Source organism: Vigna radiata, chromosome 4 (assembly GCF_000741045.1).
Source record: "Vigna radiata var. radiata cultivar VC1973A chromosome 4, Vradiata_ver6, whole genome shotgun sequence".
Classification (NCBI taxonomy): domain Eukaryota; kingdom Viridiplantae; phylum Streptophyta; class Magnoliopsida; order Fabales; family Fabaceae; genus Vigna; species Vigna radiata.
Window position 1 is genome coordinate 10240905 of NC_028354.1, and position 18779 is coordinate 10259683.

The 18779-nt window shown below is 37.9% G+C and overlaps 1 protein-coding gene across 1 annotated transcript; it reads right to left on the reverse strand.

The window, feature by feature from the left end:
• Positions 1 to 11727, reverse strand: LOC106759416 (nuclear pore complex protein NUP62). Its single transcript, XM_014642574.2, has 9 exons — positions 10078 to 11727; positions 9050 to 9143; positions 5182 to 5260; positions 2815 to 2937; positions 2626 to 2703; positions 1478 to 1581; positions 961 to 1048; positions 793 to 891; positions 1 to 270 (listed from the first exon to the last, which is right to left on the reverse strand). Exons 1-9 carry the CDS (start codon positions 11642 to 11644, stop codon positions 178 to 180), a joined length of 2325 nt encoding a protein of 774 aa, XP_014498060.1. The 5' UTR covers positions 11645 to 11727; the 3' UTR covers positions 1 to 177.
• Between the last annotated feature and the right edge of the window lie 7052 nt (positions 11728 to 18779).

Sequence of the window (18779 nt, forward strand, 5' to 3'; positions counted from 1 at the left end):
TTTCATAACAGCCCTTTTAATAACAAAGTAAAGTAGTATTTGGAAATCCAATAGAGAAGTTGGCGATTACCATTCTGAAACAGTTCATCCCGAATTTTTGGGAAGAAAAATCATACAAATAAAAATTTTCTAGGTGTGTCATTTTAAAAGTGTTGATATACTGTACAATTTGAAATATCAAGACATCCAGATTCCTGGACCCGTCGGTTCACGATTTGAAGCAGAACCTTGGTTAGCTAGCTTCTGAATACGGGAAGAAAACTCTTCAGCCTGAAGCGGATTGAACAAAGTCAGAATTTGAATGAGAAAGCAAAAAACAAAATGAAAGTATGCTCTATGCAGACTTCTTTATATCCCTCCCATCTCATGGGAAAACCTCCTGCTGAAAGGAAAGACACAATTTCCAGAGAACCACAATAACTTTGAAAATCCCTTTTTTCAATTTCCTCAAATCAGGCAAATTCAACACATCTAGGAGACTAGGAAACTCTGGTGCATTCTAAAACAACTTCTTGACAATTGATTGTTCCATATTTCTAACAATTCCTTGATAATTGATGGTTCTATATTTCTAAAACTTTCTTGATAATTGATGGTTCCATATTTCTAACAACTAGCATTACAGAACAGGTTCAGAGAAAGAAAAAAACATCTTTATTTGGCGCATAATGTTTAGAAATAATAAAATAGAGAAAGATACACCTAGACCAGATAGAAAGTAAAAAATCCAGACATTTAAGCAAATTAATCTTTTCAGTAGGCCAAATGAACAGCACAAAGGAAAATACAAACCTTTTCATCAATCCACATCAGAGAAGTTAGTTGATTATTTAAAATTCGAACTACTGCATCTAATGGAGTCATTCCATCAAGGGTATCAAGTTCTCCACCCTGAACAAAAACACCATTGTAAATTTCTTGCTCTTTTATGGGAATGAAAGAGAAACTAACAACCAGTACCTGGTTTGAATTAAGAGATTGGATAACCGATTTGATTTGTTCAGTCATCTGCTCAAGTTCCCTTTCAATCAATTCAGATTGCTCATACCTGCAAATGAAGGTATTAGAAATAAAAAATGACAGAAAGCATCAGCAATGAAGATCAGGAGGGAAAGGAGTTGAGATATAACCCTAAATCAGATGAAATCGTATAAAGTGGAAAACTTAATTTCATATGTGAATTGTTATTTAGTATGGAGTTTATGGTGGTACAAATCTCCGTCCATTCTAAACCATCAACCACACAGAGCAAGTACAATGAAATTACAGATGATCTACCAATAAGAACTTCAATACTCAATCCAATGTTTGAGGTGAAGCAAAATCACTTCACACAAGAGAAAATTAAAACGGACATTGGATTCAATATGGCAAAGATAGTTTTATAAGCTTAAAATATAGAATATATAAAATCAAACAATCTACAGATCTATCCAGATAATAATCAGTCAACTAATAATGATGATCCAAAACTCACATTGCATCTCTTGTAGATGCAGCTTCATCGTCAAGAAGCAAACCACGTTCATCCTTGTAAATACGTTCCGCTTCTTCCTCCATACTCTGTAAAGCCTTATCAACCTAATACAGGACAGGAATGACATGAAAGCTTTTATCACGATACAAAAGATATTGAAAAATGTTTTGGAAACTGTTGAATGCGTATATGTGAAGATTGTGGTGGCAATGAGCATATGCATCTGCATGTGTGTGTGTGTATGTTCCATGAGATCGAGATTTTATAGTTATCACGCTGTATTTGTGTTATGTTACACATATATGTTTTCAAATATAATTTTAGATAACTAGTAGGTTCTTCCATCTTAGTGTTAAGAGTTCATATTTTATGTTTCTTTCTCACTAGTCTATCCAATGGTAGGATCTACAACTTTGACAACCTTGAATAGTTTTAGGATCATAAATTGACTGTACAAACTAAATAATGATTCAACGAGCCTCATGAGCTAGCTTTTGAGATTGAGTACCCCATATTCAAGAAATAGAACTACCCTCCTGAATTTCTAATTCTATCAATTTTAAATTTGAGCTATATCTCCAAAGATTTTTTTTCATTTTTTTTCTTAAGATTATAAATTAATAATATTGTTTTACTAGCTAACAGCCCTGTTTTTATTTAATTTGAAAATAGTTGTCCAATTGAATTTAAACCACTGCCTGGTTTTTTTAGTCTGTGCAAACCAAAATTCATGGTTTGATTGCGTTTGAATTCTTAGTTTTCCAACAGTGGACATGTGGCTTTTAAAAGTGTGCTTATGCTGGGTGCATGCTAATGTTAAGGAATATGTTGGATGTGTTTCAGTTAGACCGAATTAGGGAAAAATCATTTTCGAAAGAACTGATTAAGATTCTGATTGATAGTTGCTTTGAAAACCCATAAGCTAAGAAGAACGAACATGCTGTAAAGTTGCCATAGAAGCAACATTCTAACTCTAACAATGGAATAGAATTTTACCATCAGAACAAAGTAGAATTAGTTAAGTAAAAAGCAAAGATCACTATTGATAGAAACAAGTACAAGATTTTATGAACATCCAGCCATAACAAAATTAATTACATCCAAAAACTTACAAAAATAAGATAGAAATAAACTGGTTTTAAAAATACCTCCTGTTGATGAGTCTCTATCAACTCCAATTGCCGCTCCAAATTTGATTGTGTCTCGACTACTTTTGCCACTTCAATCTAAATTTATAACATTATAAATAAGCTAGAGTGGTAATTGCCAAAATTTAACCTGCTTGCATGTAAAATATAATTAAAAAAGTTTATCAGTAGCTGCTTGCATGTAGAAACCTCAAGCCTCAATAGAACATCACGATTGTTCAAAATCCTGCGATCCCATTCTGCTATTGCATTTGCCTGTTTTCTAAACTTTCCAGTTCGCTCTTGCAACTCAGCATTCCACTCCTTGATAATCTACAGGAGGTTATATGATTAGGAAGGGGTTAGACTGTAAGAGAGAAATAACATAACATCATTCCAAACACTGTAAATAATGTTAGTGTCTGAAACTGAATATCTTATCCTCCAAGTTAAACCCTATTTAAAAAGTGAACTTCTGTTTGCTGGAAATAGTGTTTTTCTAGGGGGCGTGTACCCTGGAAAATGTTTGATTTGAAGAGAAAAATTGTTTCTTTCCTTAAGTTTTTTGTTGGAAATAGGAGCATTTAATCTTTATTATCTTTCCAAGTAGTTAAGTTGAGGATTTGCATAGTTCAAAGTACCTAAGGAAGTTGCGGTGTTTTAATTGTTCTCTTGAGACTAGTAGCTTTTATTTAGTATGGTTAAATTATAGGAAAGAGAGACATTAAGCTCAACATGTGCTTTTGAGATAGCACAGACTCTTGGCAGTTAAAAAAAGTACTCAGAAGTAAATGTCGCCATAACCATTAAAAAGAGAAAACTCAAACTTTATATCCTACCACTGTCTTCACAATAGCAGACAGTAGTTGCAGCAGAAAAAACTAAGTCATCAAGATCAAGAGCTCTAATACCAACTTGAATAATGAGAGGAATAAATAAATATATTATTAATTTCAATCATGCCAATTACATTCTCTTGGAAAGGAAATAAAACCTACTAGAATAAATGTGAAAATTCTAAGGTTATTTTACTTTAATTGCAACATGGTCCTACCCAGCCCAACTGATACTAAAAAGCACGACCCAATAAAGTCTCCATTAAGTCTCTACATTATGGAGCAGTCCAAATCTACATCCTCCACATATCATAATTACTTTGCAATTTGGTATTATGGTTATTATTTATGATAAGGTATCATTCTCTTATTATTAACTACACTATTATTATATGCTTGAGATAAGTATTATTTCAATGGAAACATAGGTTCACGGCCCATATTGATCCTATAAATACAACTAGTATTCCCAAGGGTATACTTAATTCATAATCACTCATACTCACTATACTCATAAAAATCTTAAACTCTCTTACTGACTTGAACGTCAGAGAGTCTTTTGCAAGTGGATCTTCTCTCTCTAAGCAGCAAGGAACTCCATTCCGACCAATAAGAGCTCTCAAGTCACAGCTACAACACCCATAATCTTGTTCACTATGATTGAATGAAACAATAAAATTTTTATCAAAGTGAAACTAGACTGAAGTTTGATTTGTACTCTATATGTACGTACACAAGGTTACCTTGGATATATTCTCACTAGAGGATTGTGCAAACCAAATTTTGAAAGAATAATATGCAAGCTGGAACCCAGCTTGGGAGAGAGAGCATAATTTAATGTAACTTAGGAAATTGTGATTTTTAATTGTTCTCTTGAGACTAGCAGTTGTTATTCATTATTTTTTTAATCTTTGTTGTTATAAATAAATCAATCTTTTGAGAGGTACGTATACTTCAGCACATTCAGAAAATTTCATCTCACTTTCTTAGCAGCACTTTTATCACAAGATATATTTTGAAATAACATAAGATAATTCAAAACACACTAGCAACAAATTTTAATATACAATGTTTAATAGAAAAAAAAATGGGAAATCAAACCCAATTCTAAATAAGTCTATCATCTTGGCATTATTCCCAAGTCTGTTGCATATATTAAAGTATGTCATATATTCATTTGTAGAAATCCTAGTTTCTTTAGTATTATCAAAAAGTGAATTTTAAGTCTAACACTACACAAAGCTATAAGATAAGGTTTATACCCACTTATATACTCTAAATTGACCTTATTTCTACTCGATGTAAGACTTCTAACACCCATTCTCACGTTAGAGTATATACATCTCGTGAATGGGACTAGACACTAATGGATGGTCCAATAGTGACCCGATAGCGAGTAAAACAATATGTCCTACAAACATCAAATCTCACTATGATAGACTCTAACTCATGACTCTCATACTATATTAAGAAGTGGACTTTAAGTCTAACTTAACCCCACAAAACCACTTGTAAGGTGAGATTTACACTCACTTATATACTCTAAATTAGCATTATCTTTAATTGAGGCGGAACTTCTAACAAGTATATAATTCAATGAAAGGGCAGCTCTAGTCCTAACCAAGTACGTAATCTCAACTAAATAAGCCAAATGCATTTGTCAATAATAATCATAATTCACTTACAAAATATACAAAATACGATGTAGGGATTTGATAAAAGAAAGGCGGACATCTAGTACCTCTTCAACAGTCTTCCCAGTGATTTCAGACGGCAATTTTGGTGCAGCAGTAACTGAAGTGCTGACAGTTGAAGTAGTTCTTTAGGACAAGTAGAAAAGGAAATGTCAAAATCACCTTCCTATGTTTAATAAACCTTTATGCATCCATAACTTAGGAATAGATATAAATTGCAGTAACCAAAATAATTTAACATACAGAAGGAAACTATGTACAATGCAAAGTGAAATGAGTCTGATTAGTCCTACGAATAGCGTAGTAGCAAATGGTTATAAGAAGCACCAAGGGGGCATCAAATAATACATGATAATGCAGTACTTCCACAATCCTACTACTGAAAACAGTGGTAGAAGAAACAGGAACGTTCAAAATGAAAATTGTGCAGACACGCCATAAATTTACACATTATTTAAAAATTAAGGTCAAGAATATTTTATAAATACCTTCCTCTTTTAATTTAACGAGATATCTTTTTAAGAAAAATCTGTGATAGAACTACTGGGTATCAAATCATAAATATCTAAGATGTGTGATGTTGATGGTCACGGACTAGTGGTTGAAACATTAGCCCTAGAAGGAAGGTCTAAGACACTCTTACCCCTTAATCTTGAATGAAAGGCTTGTTTCAAATGTCATAAAGTCTTACATGTAGAAAAATATTCTCTTCTTGAATTGATACCAATAATCACAAATAAGGAAACAAAAGTGAGATATTTCTAAAACTAAATCTGATCTTATTCAAATTGATTCCCCTTAACTTAATTCTGCAAATCTGGATAGATATAACATTCATAATTTAAACATATTCAGTAATTTATTTTTTAAAGTCCCTAAGGTCAAAAGTAATTTATGAACACCGTCCTCCTTTAACCCATTAAAGCACTTATTCAAAACACAAACAAGTAAATTGAATGAAAGCAACAATGAAATATCACTATAACATGTTGAAGAAAGGAAGGTGCACCAAGAGAAAATGCATACTTCTAACAGCATTTACTAAAGGTAAAAAAAAGTAAATACTTCAACTACAAGCCTACAAAATGTATGTGTTAGAATAATTATTGATAGGTATCATCATTTAGGCTAGTGTGCTAAATCATTAATGAGTTGTACCTAGTTCTGTACCTAGAAGTCTATTGCAGACTCATGGTGTTTCATGTACTCTTGTGTTTTCATTATAAATAGAAGATAATGAGAGGGACCATATGAGCCCTCAAGAATATATTTTTATCAGTCTTTAATCTCAAGTTGGTATCAGAGCAGGTTCTCTGATCTTCTAACAGCTGTCTTCTATGGTCGGCGGCGACCGGCCACCATGGCCGCTGGCAGCCCCTCCTAAAAGTCTTCTTCAGAATCTGGCCTAGATATAAGCTATACTTTCAGAAGTTGTCTCAGAATGTGATTTGTGTAACACCCCTACGGGTCTTACAATTTGAACCCATTCCCTTTCCCTTTTGGACCAGTTGCTGAAACTGGTACTCTAGATTTGTTGATGCCAAATCATTTTTGGCTCCTTTTCGGCATTCCCATTTGGTGCCATTCATATTCACGTTGAATGAAAGAGACCGAAAGTCTCTTCTTCGAAGAACCCAAGAAAGGCCACTGCCTTCGCTGCTTACTCCGTCGTGCACCACCGCTACCCACCGTCGGTCTCCGTTACGTCGCCGACAACCGTCTGCTGTTGGCCATCGTCGCAGTTTCTACCGACGACCAGTGGATCTGGATCGTCTCTTCGAGCGACGGCCAACCACGCTGGTTTCGATGGCTACCTCCCATTCACGCGCCGCCACGAGCGCCAAATCAGTCCGTTGTCAACCACCGTTCATCACTGGCCACTGTCACAGTTTCGACCAATGAACCAGTGAATCTGGACCGACTCCTCGAGCGACGGTCAACTCCGCAAGAGTTAGGACCAAACTCCTCCACACCTCATCTCTCCGTCAGATCTCGTGTGCGTCTTCGTCACACGCCGCCCTATCGGTGTCGGAATCACACCACGACGCTGCCGGTCATGTCGCCGGACCTTCCTCTCTCTGTTTTGACCCTCCATAGCAGCCATTGTTGTCTTCTCGCCGCAAGCTTCCGCATTGCCGGATCTCTCGTTTTTGTGTTCTGGTTTGGTGCATCTGGTTATTGTATTCTGGCTTTTGTCACCATCAATGGGTTCTATTTCCTTTTCTTGTGCGGAACTGATTGGTCCATCTTGCCGTCGTCTACAACGCTTGTGTCGCTGATGCATTGTCGCCTAGATTCGCACCCATATCACTATATCCGCACCATGCTTCTGCCACGGGTCAACGACGGTCTAGCTCTACCATAGGGAAGAGAGGAACCAAACCAACTCTTTGGGTTTCACCTCTCAGTTCCACTTTACCATATTCTCTTTTTTGTTCTCCAGTAAGGAAACTCATATTGCAAACTCTCTCATGTGCTAGTCTTGGTCTTGCATGAGGCTTCTAATATTGAAACCCCAAATCTTATCAAGCAACCAGTTTTGTTGTTGTGAGAGCCTCTCTTGAAGGGCTTTTTGCCATGAGGTTCTTCTTCCTATTCGCACCTATTCTCAAGAAACCGAACCAGGATACTGTTGTTCTCAACAATGATGTTATGAGTATCCCAACAGACCTCTCTCGACGCTACTGCTACTGCGTCACCTCCTTCTTGGATAGTTGTCACTTTCTTCTTGGGTTCAAAGTTTAACCTATACTTCTTGTGATACAGTGCTAAGTATCACCTTTTGGGAGTAGTCCAGCAGAGAACTTTGGACCTCCAACCTATCTTTGGCCTTTTGATGCCATCATAAGACCCCATCCTTGGTGTTTTGGTTTCTGCCAAGTGAAAGGCTCTTTGCACTGCAAATGCCTTGTTGTAACAGCTCATGTGGAGTTGTTTTTTTGAGACCGCTCGCCGAATTGAATCTTTCGCTAGTTATGGGTTTCAGATTTGTCCAAACCCTCGTACGGATCGGTTGTCACTAGTTCTTCCACCTTCATGTTTACGTCGTTCAGGCGTGAGGGGGAGAAAGTTTAAGCCGCTGCAGGGTAGTGAGTCCCTGCAGGTCTGTTGCTATTAGCCTCTGCAGAACAGTTATTTCTTGCAGATTTGTTGTTAGCCATTGAGGGCTCCCCATCTGTTAGTGATGGAAATCCAGTCTCTATAGTTTGTTGTTGTTTGCCACTACAGACCTTCATCCTTTCTTGCAGTTTGTTGTTGTTTGTTGCTGCAGGACGTCAATCTCTTTTGTTGACTTCATTTATGTGTTTACCCAAAGCAACTGTGATGCCTCCAATTCTAGTCAACAATTTCACTGTTTCCATCGTTCACAATGAGGGGAAGTATGGTCCCAAGACACTGCAAGCCAAATATGGCAGTTCAAGCCACATAAGTATGGTTGTCCTTGTAGTTTTGTAGTTTTGTAGCTTTCAGCCACTACAGGCCCCATCATCCATCCATCTCAGAGATGGGGATTCAGTCCTTGCAGTTTGTCATTGTCCACCACTGCTCTCCGTCATCCACTTTTGAAGTTCATAAGTTGTTGTTAGCTGTTCATTGAAATGTGATGCCTCACACTCTTGAAGACAAATCATCTAGTTCAAAATTGAGTTTATCTATTCCAAGCCTGGTACATACAATCTGTATGCTCCAGCTTGAGGGGGAGTGTTAGAATAATTACTGATAGGTATCATCATTTAGGCTAGTCTGCTAAATCATTAATGAGCTATACCTAGTTTTGTACCTAGAAGTCTAGTGCAGACTCTTGGTGTTTCATGTACTCTTGTGTTTTCATTATAAATAGAAGATAATGTGAGGGATCATATGAGCCCTCAAGAATATATTTTTATCAGTCTTTAATCTCAAGTGTATGCATACCCCGTAGTAGAAGCCACAACAACAGCAGTTGATGCCTGAGTTGCACTGGTGCTGGAACCCAAAATTGCTGAAGTAGAGGTTGTAGTGCTCACCCCTACAAATTGAAAATTATTTTAAACAGAAACAATTTACTAAAAAGAGATTGAAGTTTACAAGAACGAGGAATGATAATTTTAAAAAGTGAAATAAAAAAAGATAAAAAAAATACAAAGATGAGCCCCTATTTCATAGAAAAGATCAGCAAAAGGACACTCCAAATTTTACACTACTTTACCTCTGAATTTGTCAAAAACTTACAAAGTCTATATCAAATGTATCTAGCATTGTTAAATCATTAAGAAGTTATTCATCTTCAACTTAAAAGAATTAAGCTTTAAGGTAAATGTACAAGAGGCCGGAGAGGAGAAAACTTGGGCCAAAATACGATATGACATCGGACATCTAGGCTAATCAAGATCGATTAAGTTAAAAAATTCCTCCTGAGAGCTACCTCAGTTAAGGTCGATTAAGTTATAAAAATCCCTCCCGAGAACTACCTCGTTCAAGGTCGATTAAGCTATCAATATCCCTCCCGAGAACCACCGCGGTATAGGTTGATTAATTATCAAAACCCATCCTCGACCAAAGTTGATTAACTATCCCACATAAAGTTGAAAAAGAAAAACAAAAATGTAGAACAAAATTAAAGTTTCTATTCATTAAAACGGCATAGCCAACGCTTACCAAAAATCCTTCTAAAATGTTTGAAGGACACATCGAAACAAAAAACAAAGGAAAAATTGCTAAGTACATTTGAAAACTATTTCAAACTTATTTCAGGACAAAAATCGTCTACGTGAGCATTTTTTATGCTGAAAAAAATCTACATTCATCCATACATCAAATTGATTCAAAAGAAAATATCATCATAGACGTAAATCACAAATGAATCACCAATTCAACAACAAAAACAGTTCGTACACTTCAAAGATAGCAGCAAACATGATTTGAACAGATATTTTTAAAAGGATTCAAACTGCACAGCTCACCAAATGCAGAAGTAGTAGCGGTAGAAGCTGTCGTCGTTGATGACTTATTTGCAAAGGAAAACCCAGTCCCAAGAGAAACATTGGATGCCGTGCTTCCTACGCCAAATCCTGTAAAAGATGATCCTGTACTGATAGAAGGTGCTGCACCAGTAGAAGCAGCAGGAACCGCCAAAGTATTCGGTGTAGCAGAAGATGCAGTAGTAGCACCAAAGGCAGGCACAGAAGATGAAAGGGTCGTGCTGCCAGTAGCCACAGTAGAAGTCGTGGTGGTCGTCACAGTCGAGAACAGTGGCGCCGAAGATGTGGTAAACGAAAAAGAACCCGGTGGTTTTGAAGCCGATGCGCCAGAAGCCGCCGAAGAAGCCGTAGCTGAAGCAGCATTGGGGAATCCAAAAGAGGGTTGAGAAGCGAAAGAGAGTCCCGAAGAGCTAGATGACACCGTTGTAGTAGTAGCTGAAGCAGACGGCTTTGCAAACGCTGGGATCGTCGTTGAGGTCGAAATCGAAGAGGGTCCAGTGGCAAACACACTTGAGAACAAAGGAGAGCTGCTTGCAGAGGTTGAGGAAGCTGAAGAAACTGCCAACGCTCCAAACGGAGTCGTTCCTGCTGGGGATGATCCTCCAAACAGCGATGAGGCGGAAGATGCTCCAAAAGCTGCCGTTGAGGAAGAGGAAGTACTACTACCAAATGGTGTCGCAGCAGAAGTTGTTGAGCCAAATGAAGATGATGCTGCTCCAAATAGCGATGCAGGGGACGCTCCAAACGGCGATGCCGAAGCAGTCGACGCTCCAAACGAGGCTGAGGATGAGGGCGTGGTCGATGTTGAAGATGCTGCTCCCGTCGTGGAAGCTAAGGAGGATGCACCAAACAAGGTCGTTGAAGTGGATGACGCTCCTCCACTCGGCGTCGTGGAAGCTAATGATGCTCCGCCAAACTCAGTAGTCGACGCTAAGGTTGTTACACCAAACGCCGGAATGAAAGATGGTGACGTTCCAGCAAACGCCGGAGTCGAGGCTGAGGCAGTTCCCCCAACCGCCGTAGTCGACGCTAAGGGTGTTACAGCAAACGCCGGAGTCGAAGCTGAGGGCGTTACACCAAACGGTGTCGTTGATGCTGAGGTCGTTCCACCAAATGGAGTCGTTGGAGCTGGGGAGGCTGCGCCAAACAGAGTTGCTGAAGGGGAGGAAGGTGCTCCAAACGGCGTCGTCGTGGTTGCGGCGGCGGAGGAAGCAGCCCCAAACGGCGTGGAAGTGGAAAAGGAAGCTGCCCCAAACGACGTCGTCAATGTAGAGGGGGAAGAAGCCCCGAACGGTGCCGTTGCCGGGGAGGAAGAGGAGAACAAGGGTGAGGCAGAGCTAGCGGCAGCGAAAATTGAAGAGGCAGCGGAGGTAGGGTTTGTGGCAGCGGTGAAGAGAGAGGAGGATCCGAACGAGAACGCGGGAGTGGAGGATGAGACAAATGAAAATGGAGAAGAGGAAGAGGAAGAAGAAGTGTTTGTGAAGGAAAAGGAAGACGAAGATTGAGTTGAAGAAGGGGCAGAAGATCCGAAGGAGAAACCCCCCGCCATTGTTGCGCTCTTTCTCTAAGCTCTGTCCTATTTGAGAGTGAGGAGCGTCTTCGGTTTTCAAAAACAGGGTTTTCAATTTATCTACTTAGGTTTCAGGGGTTTTGCTTTACACTACTCACTCTAAAATTTCAATTAAGAAACAATGTTTTTAACAAATACTTTTTCCAACCATTTTAGCCATATGTCAAAATAAATATAAGTATATGTCACTTTAATTTAAAAAAAATAAATGATATTTTGACTTTTTTTTCTTACTCCATATTATTTGCAAAAAAGCATAGAAGCCTTGCTCTCTTACTCTTACATTATTTTGTTTTATGTCCGAAAATTATATATTGACACTATTTTTTATAAAATTTTAATCCGATTCTATCTCATTTGTTGATTGGTCCAATTTTTATATTTTTGAATTTTTTATACCAGGATGGAAATGAAAATTTAGAGAACAAAAACCATGACGTCTTGGTTTCAAAATTTAGAGTTTTCATTATTTATTTTTTTTTAAATTTAGGTCACAAACTTCTTAATCAAATATCCTTCCACTATTATAAAATTATACATAGACATTACTTTTTTTATAAATATAAATAATACTTATTTAAAAAACATTGTCTTTAAGTGATTCTCAATAGACAACGTTTTTTTAAATAACCAATTGTCTATTAATAAACATCAATAAATATCTTCTTTTCAATACATTGATTTAAATTATTTTTTAATAATTTATTTAATTTTTCAATAGATAACATTTAAAAAAATTATCTACGATTTTTCAAAAAAAAAATCATTTAATATTTCAATACATAACATTTAAACACTTTATTGATTCAAATATTTTTTAATAACTTATTTAATTATTAATTATTTAATAATTTATTTTTAAAAAATTAAAAGATTTGACGGCAACAATTATGAAATTGGTATTCAAATTATTGTTATAATCAAATTATTAAAAAGATGTATAAAAAAATTAAAACTCACCACAATTTTTAGGTATCGCAATTCTTCAATATCATAATCATCTTTTATAACAAAAACTATAAAATTCTCTAATAATTTCAACAAAATCGTTTTTAGTAACAATAATGAGATAAGACAATAAAGTTTATCTTATGCATTTTGTATATATATCACCTAATCGCGTGTTGCAATCACAATCATCTCTCCAAACAACTAAACCTAGATAATACATGTCTATGATCTAACATATATGTATATATTTTGCTTATTTTTATAAACATACAAAAATTTTCCCATCAAATATTCTTTATATATGTTCAAATTTTAGTTATATCTAAATTTGTCATGATTTTTTCATTTTTAATCTCTACATAAGTTGTCGTTGATGACTTATTCGCAAAGGAAAACTCAAAAGGTTCTAGAGCATATAATGTTTGCAAAATGTATCATTTAAGAAAAGCTCGCTAAACACTATACATCACAAAAAACTTTTAAATAGCTCTTTTTAAACACCATCATTTGAACATACCTTTTGACTACCAATCTTTTGAAAACCTATCAAACGTTGATTTGTAAAATGTTTTAAAACACTATTCAAACCCCCTTTTAGTGTTTTCCTATGGTTTCATTTGTACTAGTTTATGTTGGTATATGTTGACTTTGTTCATGTTTATGTTATATTGGGAGAATATAATGCTAGTTGGTGCATGAACCTTGGTTTTATTCAATTGTTTAAAAGCTGTACAAAATTTTGTAAGTTGTTACCCACTTAGTATGCTTATGGTCTTCATTTATGTTGCAGTGTTTTTCATTTTTTGTCGTTGAATAATACGCATGAAATTTGACCTCTCTCTGTTGGGATGTGGTGAGTTCGATGATGTGTGTGGTGCGATTCGACAAAGAGGAAGTGTGAAAGAATATGTGCAAGAGTTTGAAGTTTTGGTGGCACAAGCGATTAAAGTGGTGGAGGAGCAAGTTCTAGGATACTTCTTAGCGGGATTACAAGAAGGGCTGAGAAATCTTATCAGACCTCATGATCAACAAGATCTTTTGATCGCGATGGAGAGGGCGCGTGATGTGAAGCAGGTGGGACTTCTTCCATGGGTGAATAACGGCGGAGCGGCGAGTAAGGGGGGACAATCGTGGGGGCAATACCAGGCCAGTACGAGTATAATCGCTAGGATTGAAACATACAGTGGGACTCTAGAGGGGTCGGGAAATACCAGCGGAGGAAATGGTTCGAAGAGGGAAGGAATTTTGAGTACTATGAGTTCCAAGGTGGGTAGCAACGTCGACGGAGGTACATAAAATCGAGGCATGAGAACACCACCATACTCGAAGTATATCGAAAGGAAAGAAGAGAGACATTGTTTTCATTACGAAGGGCCCTATAGTCTAGGGCATTGATGCGAAAGAGGAGCATGTGAGTGATGATCATGACAGAAGGAGATGGGGAAGGGGAGACAGAGGAAAGTGAGGAGGTGGAACAGAGGTGCATGGAGTTGTCTGTGTTTGCTGTAGGAGGGTTAACACAGTCTAATACCACGAAACTATAAGGCTGGGTACGACGTAGAAGTATCCTTATCTTGATCAATAGTGGAGCGAGCCACAACTTTATCTCTTCAAGGTTGATGGAGGAGCTGGGTTTGGAGGAAAAAGAGACTTCACCTTACATGGTGTGCTTAGGGGATGGACAAAAGAATAGGACTCAGGGATGTTGTGTGGGGGTCCCTTTAACGTTGGAAGGGGCGAAGATAAAAGAGAAATTCTATCTCTTTGAATTAGAAGGGGTGGACATTATCTTAGGTGACATCGTTGACGACTTTGGGAGAGATTAATGTGGACTGAAAGAAGATGACTATGAGGTTCGCGCCAACAGAGAAGGAGGTAATGATAAAGGGAAATCCTACATTGACTCGTAAAATGATTACTCTAGAAGCGCTTCTAAAAGAAACGGAGATGGAGACCATGACACTAGTCTAGAGTCTCAGCCAAGGAGAGGCAATAAAGGCAGGATTGGGAGAGAAAAGGTTAAGAACCAGACAGGAGGCAGGGTCGGAACATATATTAGGGGACTTTGAAGGGGTGTTTCAGGAGCCTCGGGGTCTTCCACCTGCCAGGAGGATAGTTCATTAAATACCGATTAAAGATGGCACCGAACTAGCTAATGTAAGGCCATACCGTTACCCATAATTGATGAAGACTGAAATAGAAAAGCAAGTAGAGAAGATGTTAGGCTTGGGTATCATTAGACCAGCAACAACCCCTACTTGCGTGGATAATCGGGCATTAAATCGGCTCACCATTCTGATAAGTACCCTATATCAGCTATTGAGGAGTTGTTAGATAAACTGTAGGGGGCAACCTATTTTCTAAGGTAGATCTAAAGGATGAGTACCATTAAATTAGAAAAAAGGAGAAGGACATTCCCAAGACTGCTTTCAGGACTCATCAGGGGCACTATGAGTTCTTAGCACTGCCCTTTGGGCTAACTAACGCCTTTGTAACCTTTCAGGACATAATGAATTTGATTCTGAGACCTTTCTTAAGGAACTGTGTACTGGTGTTCTTTGACGATATATTGGTGTATAGCAAGACATGGGGAGAACATGAGCAACATCTAGACAAGTATTGGAGGTGTTATCCCAACAAAACCTATTCGCTATTAAAAAGAAATGTAAGTTTAGAAGAATGCAGATTAGGTATCTTAGACATATGATATCTGAGAGAGGGGTTGAAATGGATAAAGATAGGGTTTTTGCAGTAATAGATTGACATATTGAAACTATATGAATTGAATGGAAAGAATGAAAGAGATAACCCTAGAACTGAATTATTAGAGCTTTTGCATCCAAAATCCGCCTCCAAGGAGTGAGAATGGGTGTTTCCGCGTCTTTTTCTGCCAAAAGATAACCCTAAGGGTCTCAAAAATCTATTTATAAACTATGAAAAATTATAGAAAATTGGCCCAAGCCCAACTACAGCGCTCAGCGGTAGGTGCGACACTCTAGTGGGACGCTTAGCGTTCACGCCCAGGCGTTTGACAGTGTTGTCTTTGAGAAGGCCAGCGCTCAGCACTAGATCTGGCTCTCAGCGGTGTGCGCGGCTTTAACCTTTCCCCTCAGCATTGGTGCTTAAGCGTCTGGCAATGACTCTTTTCATAAGGCTGACACTCAACGTTGAAACTAGCACTGAGTGGTGGCTACGATTCTTTCTTTGCACCTTTTTCCATCCTTTCTTGAGTCCAACTCCTTCCTTCTTCACTTTCCATCATTCAATTCTCGACTAATCCTTTCAAAACAAGGGAAACCAAGCACAATATCTCTAAAACCACCTTTGACTCTCTTTTAACCTAACTAAAGCACTTTGCATGATTTCAAGCTAATTTCTAAATCATAAAGGGTGTGTTTTGTATCAAAATTAAGTATGAAAATAACGGTTTTTGAACCGTTATCATTTCCTACTTTAGCAAAGCATTGTCAGAAGCATCACTCACCAAGTCAGTTTATGAGTAAAAGTTAATGGCTCTTATGTTGGCCATTCAACACTGGCGCCTATACCTCTTGGGCCAAAGATTCATAGTATATATGGGTTAAAGGAGTTTGAAATATTTGTTAGAGCAGCATATCACCATGCAAAACCAACAAAATTGGTTGGCCAAGTTAATGGGGTACGAGTTTGACATCTTTTACCGAACTGGGGCGTCCAACTAGGTAACAGATGGGTTATCGATAAAAGGGGAGGAATTGGAAGAAGAGGGTAAGGTTTTATGGGCAACTACTAGGCCTTATTGGCCAGATTCCAAGAAATAGTGGGGGGGGGGGGGGGGCATTCTAGAGTGTATAGAACATGCAAAAGGATTACTGGGCGGGTATGAAGAAACGATGATAGATTTTGTAGAAAACTCAACCAGAATGCAAAAAAGTCAACTAGAGTGCAGTTTAGCACCGCAGGTAGTGTTGAGCAATAATTTTGTACCACTGAGTGCTAGTTTATCCTGTTTCGCGCCTGAGCGCCACCGTTGAGCGTCATTTGAATGTCGCACCTACCGCTAAGCGCCATTTTTAGTGCTGAGTGCTGACATTATGGGCTTGGGCCAGTTTTTTGTTATTTATATAAACTATATAAGGGTTTGGACAACCTAGAGGGTTTATCTTTTGATGGCTTAAGCACGAAAACACGTTTTTCACGCCTTTGGGGGCAAATTTGGGGATGCGGGTGCTCTCCTTTTCTCTTTCTAGGGTTTTCTATCTCTTCCATTCCATTGTACACCTAGTTTCTCCATGGCGGTGAAGAACTAATCTCATTTGTTATTGGGGAAGATGTAACCTCTAAACTCTCTTGTATTTGAATTGATTTATATTATAAATGCTTTACTTTGTTAATTGTTAGGGTTTTTCCTCTACACTCTATGCATGCTTTGTTTAACTCATTCAATTGCATGATTATTGATTTTTTCGATATGGACACATACGGGAAAATCTAAAACTGTGGAAATTCTCCTAAAAGCAATATTACTTAGACATAGGGATAAAAGGGTTGGTTGCCTTTAAGCTTCTGTGGGAATGTAATGCAGAATTAATTGCTAGGGATACAAGACATTGTGAACTAGTAATTAAGGATAGATTTTTTTCACCGAGACATCGGGTTTAAAGTTGTTGGAAGTCCCACATCGACTAGAGATAAGGCCATTTAAGTGTATATAAGTGGGTGCAAACCTCACCCTACAAGCCGGTTTTGTGGGGTTAAGTTAGACTTAAACTCCACTTCTAACAAAAGTAAATTAGAAAGTGACATTAACATTAATGAAGAAGATGAATTCGTTTATGCATGAGAGTGATTAGGTGAAATCTAAACGCTAACAACATATTCATTTCATATTATCAACATCATCAATTCACTTCTGTGTTTAGCCTCAATTGATCAAATTGCATGCATATTTACTTTTATCGTTTTGCATTCAAAAACCCCAAAATATTATTCTTATAGTCTTAATTGGTTAAGCAAAAGCACAACTATTTAGGGTCGTGAGTCTCTTGGGAAAACTATACTGGGTCTTTGATAACGGTAATTCTTACCATTATCTATGGTGCATTTTTCTTGCCAAATCAACACTCTTGAAGCTTTAAACATGCTTGATCCTCTTCTTTATCCAACTTTGTGAATAAACTTAGCTTAGGTTACACACTTTAGTTTTCATCTCTTTTCCTCAAATTTTGTAGGAACTTTGAGTACTTTGGAAAGGCATTCAAGTTATAAAGAGTGGAGAACCAAGGGAGGACCACAAAGAAGAAGTTCACAAGAAGCTCACTAAGAGTGGCGCTGGGCGTCACCCATCTCACGCTGGGCGTGAAAACTGACTGTTTCTAGCAAGATTTCACGCTGGGCGCCACTTTCTCACGCTGGGCGTGAAAATCTACTATTTCCAGGGGTATTTCACGCTGGGCGCCACTTTAATGGCACTGGGCGCGAGTTGTCTGATGTGGCACCCTACCCTATAAAAGGCACACAGTTTTCGAGGGTTAGAATCTTCTTGGCGGCTGAGACCTGGGGAAGCGTTCTTGCACCTCTTGGAGCTAGTTCTGGACAGTGAGAGCTCTCCTTTCTTTCTCCTTGAGTCTCTTCTTCACCATTTTCATTCCATTGTAAGCTCAAGCTCTCCATTAATGGAGAGCTAAGTTCATTCTTGTTGGAGAGTGATGTAAACTAAGAACTTCTTGTAAATGCACTTGTGTTTAAATGAAAAATGCTTCATTCATTGCTTGTTGGTGTTTTTGTCTTTAACTTAATGCTAGTTATGACTTGATCAACCATAGCTTGATTGTGGGGTTTACTTAAGGTTGGGAAACATTGGGTGAACCTTGAACTAGACTAAACACCTAAGGGAAATAGTGTCTAGGGATAGAGCTAGGACCATTAGTTGTCATAAAATTCTTTTCTTAATGCGGGTGAGTTTGTTGGATTACCAAGGGATTGGGATGTAACAAATGAACCTAGGCTATCTCACCAAGGGATTGGGTTTTAGTGATTTAGCTAGTTGACAAGAACAAGTAATTGATGAAGGGTAGTGTAGTGCATTTGCATAAGAAGGAATTAGTTGAAATCATTCTCCAACATGTTCATTCCACATAGTTATCAATCATCTCATTTTCACTTGTTTTGGCCCCAAGTAGCT

Excerpts from the sequence above, each read along its gene's own strand:
- LOC106759416 (XM_014642574.2), bottom strand. The coding sequence starts at position 11,644 with ATGGCGGGGGGTTTCTCCTTCGGATCTTCTGCCCCTTCTTCAACTCAA. Across the intron at positions 2,704-2,814 it reads ATGTTCTATTGAGGCTTGAG|ATTGAAGTGGCAAAAGTAGT; the intron begins GTTTCTACATGC and ends TTATAAATTTAG. Across the intron at positions 1,049-1,477 it reads GCATCTACAAGAGATGCAAT|GTATGAGCAATCTGAATTGA; the intron begins GTGAGTTTTGGA and ends CTTCATTTGCAG.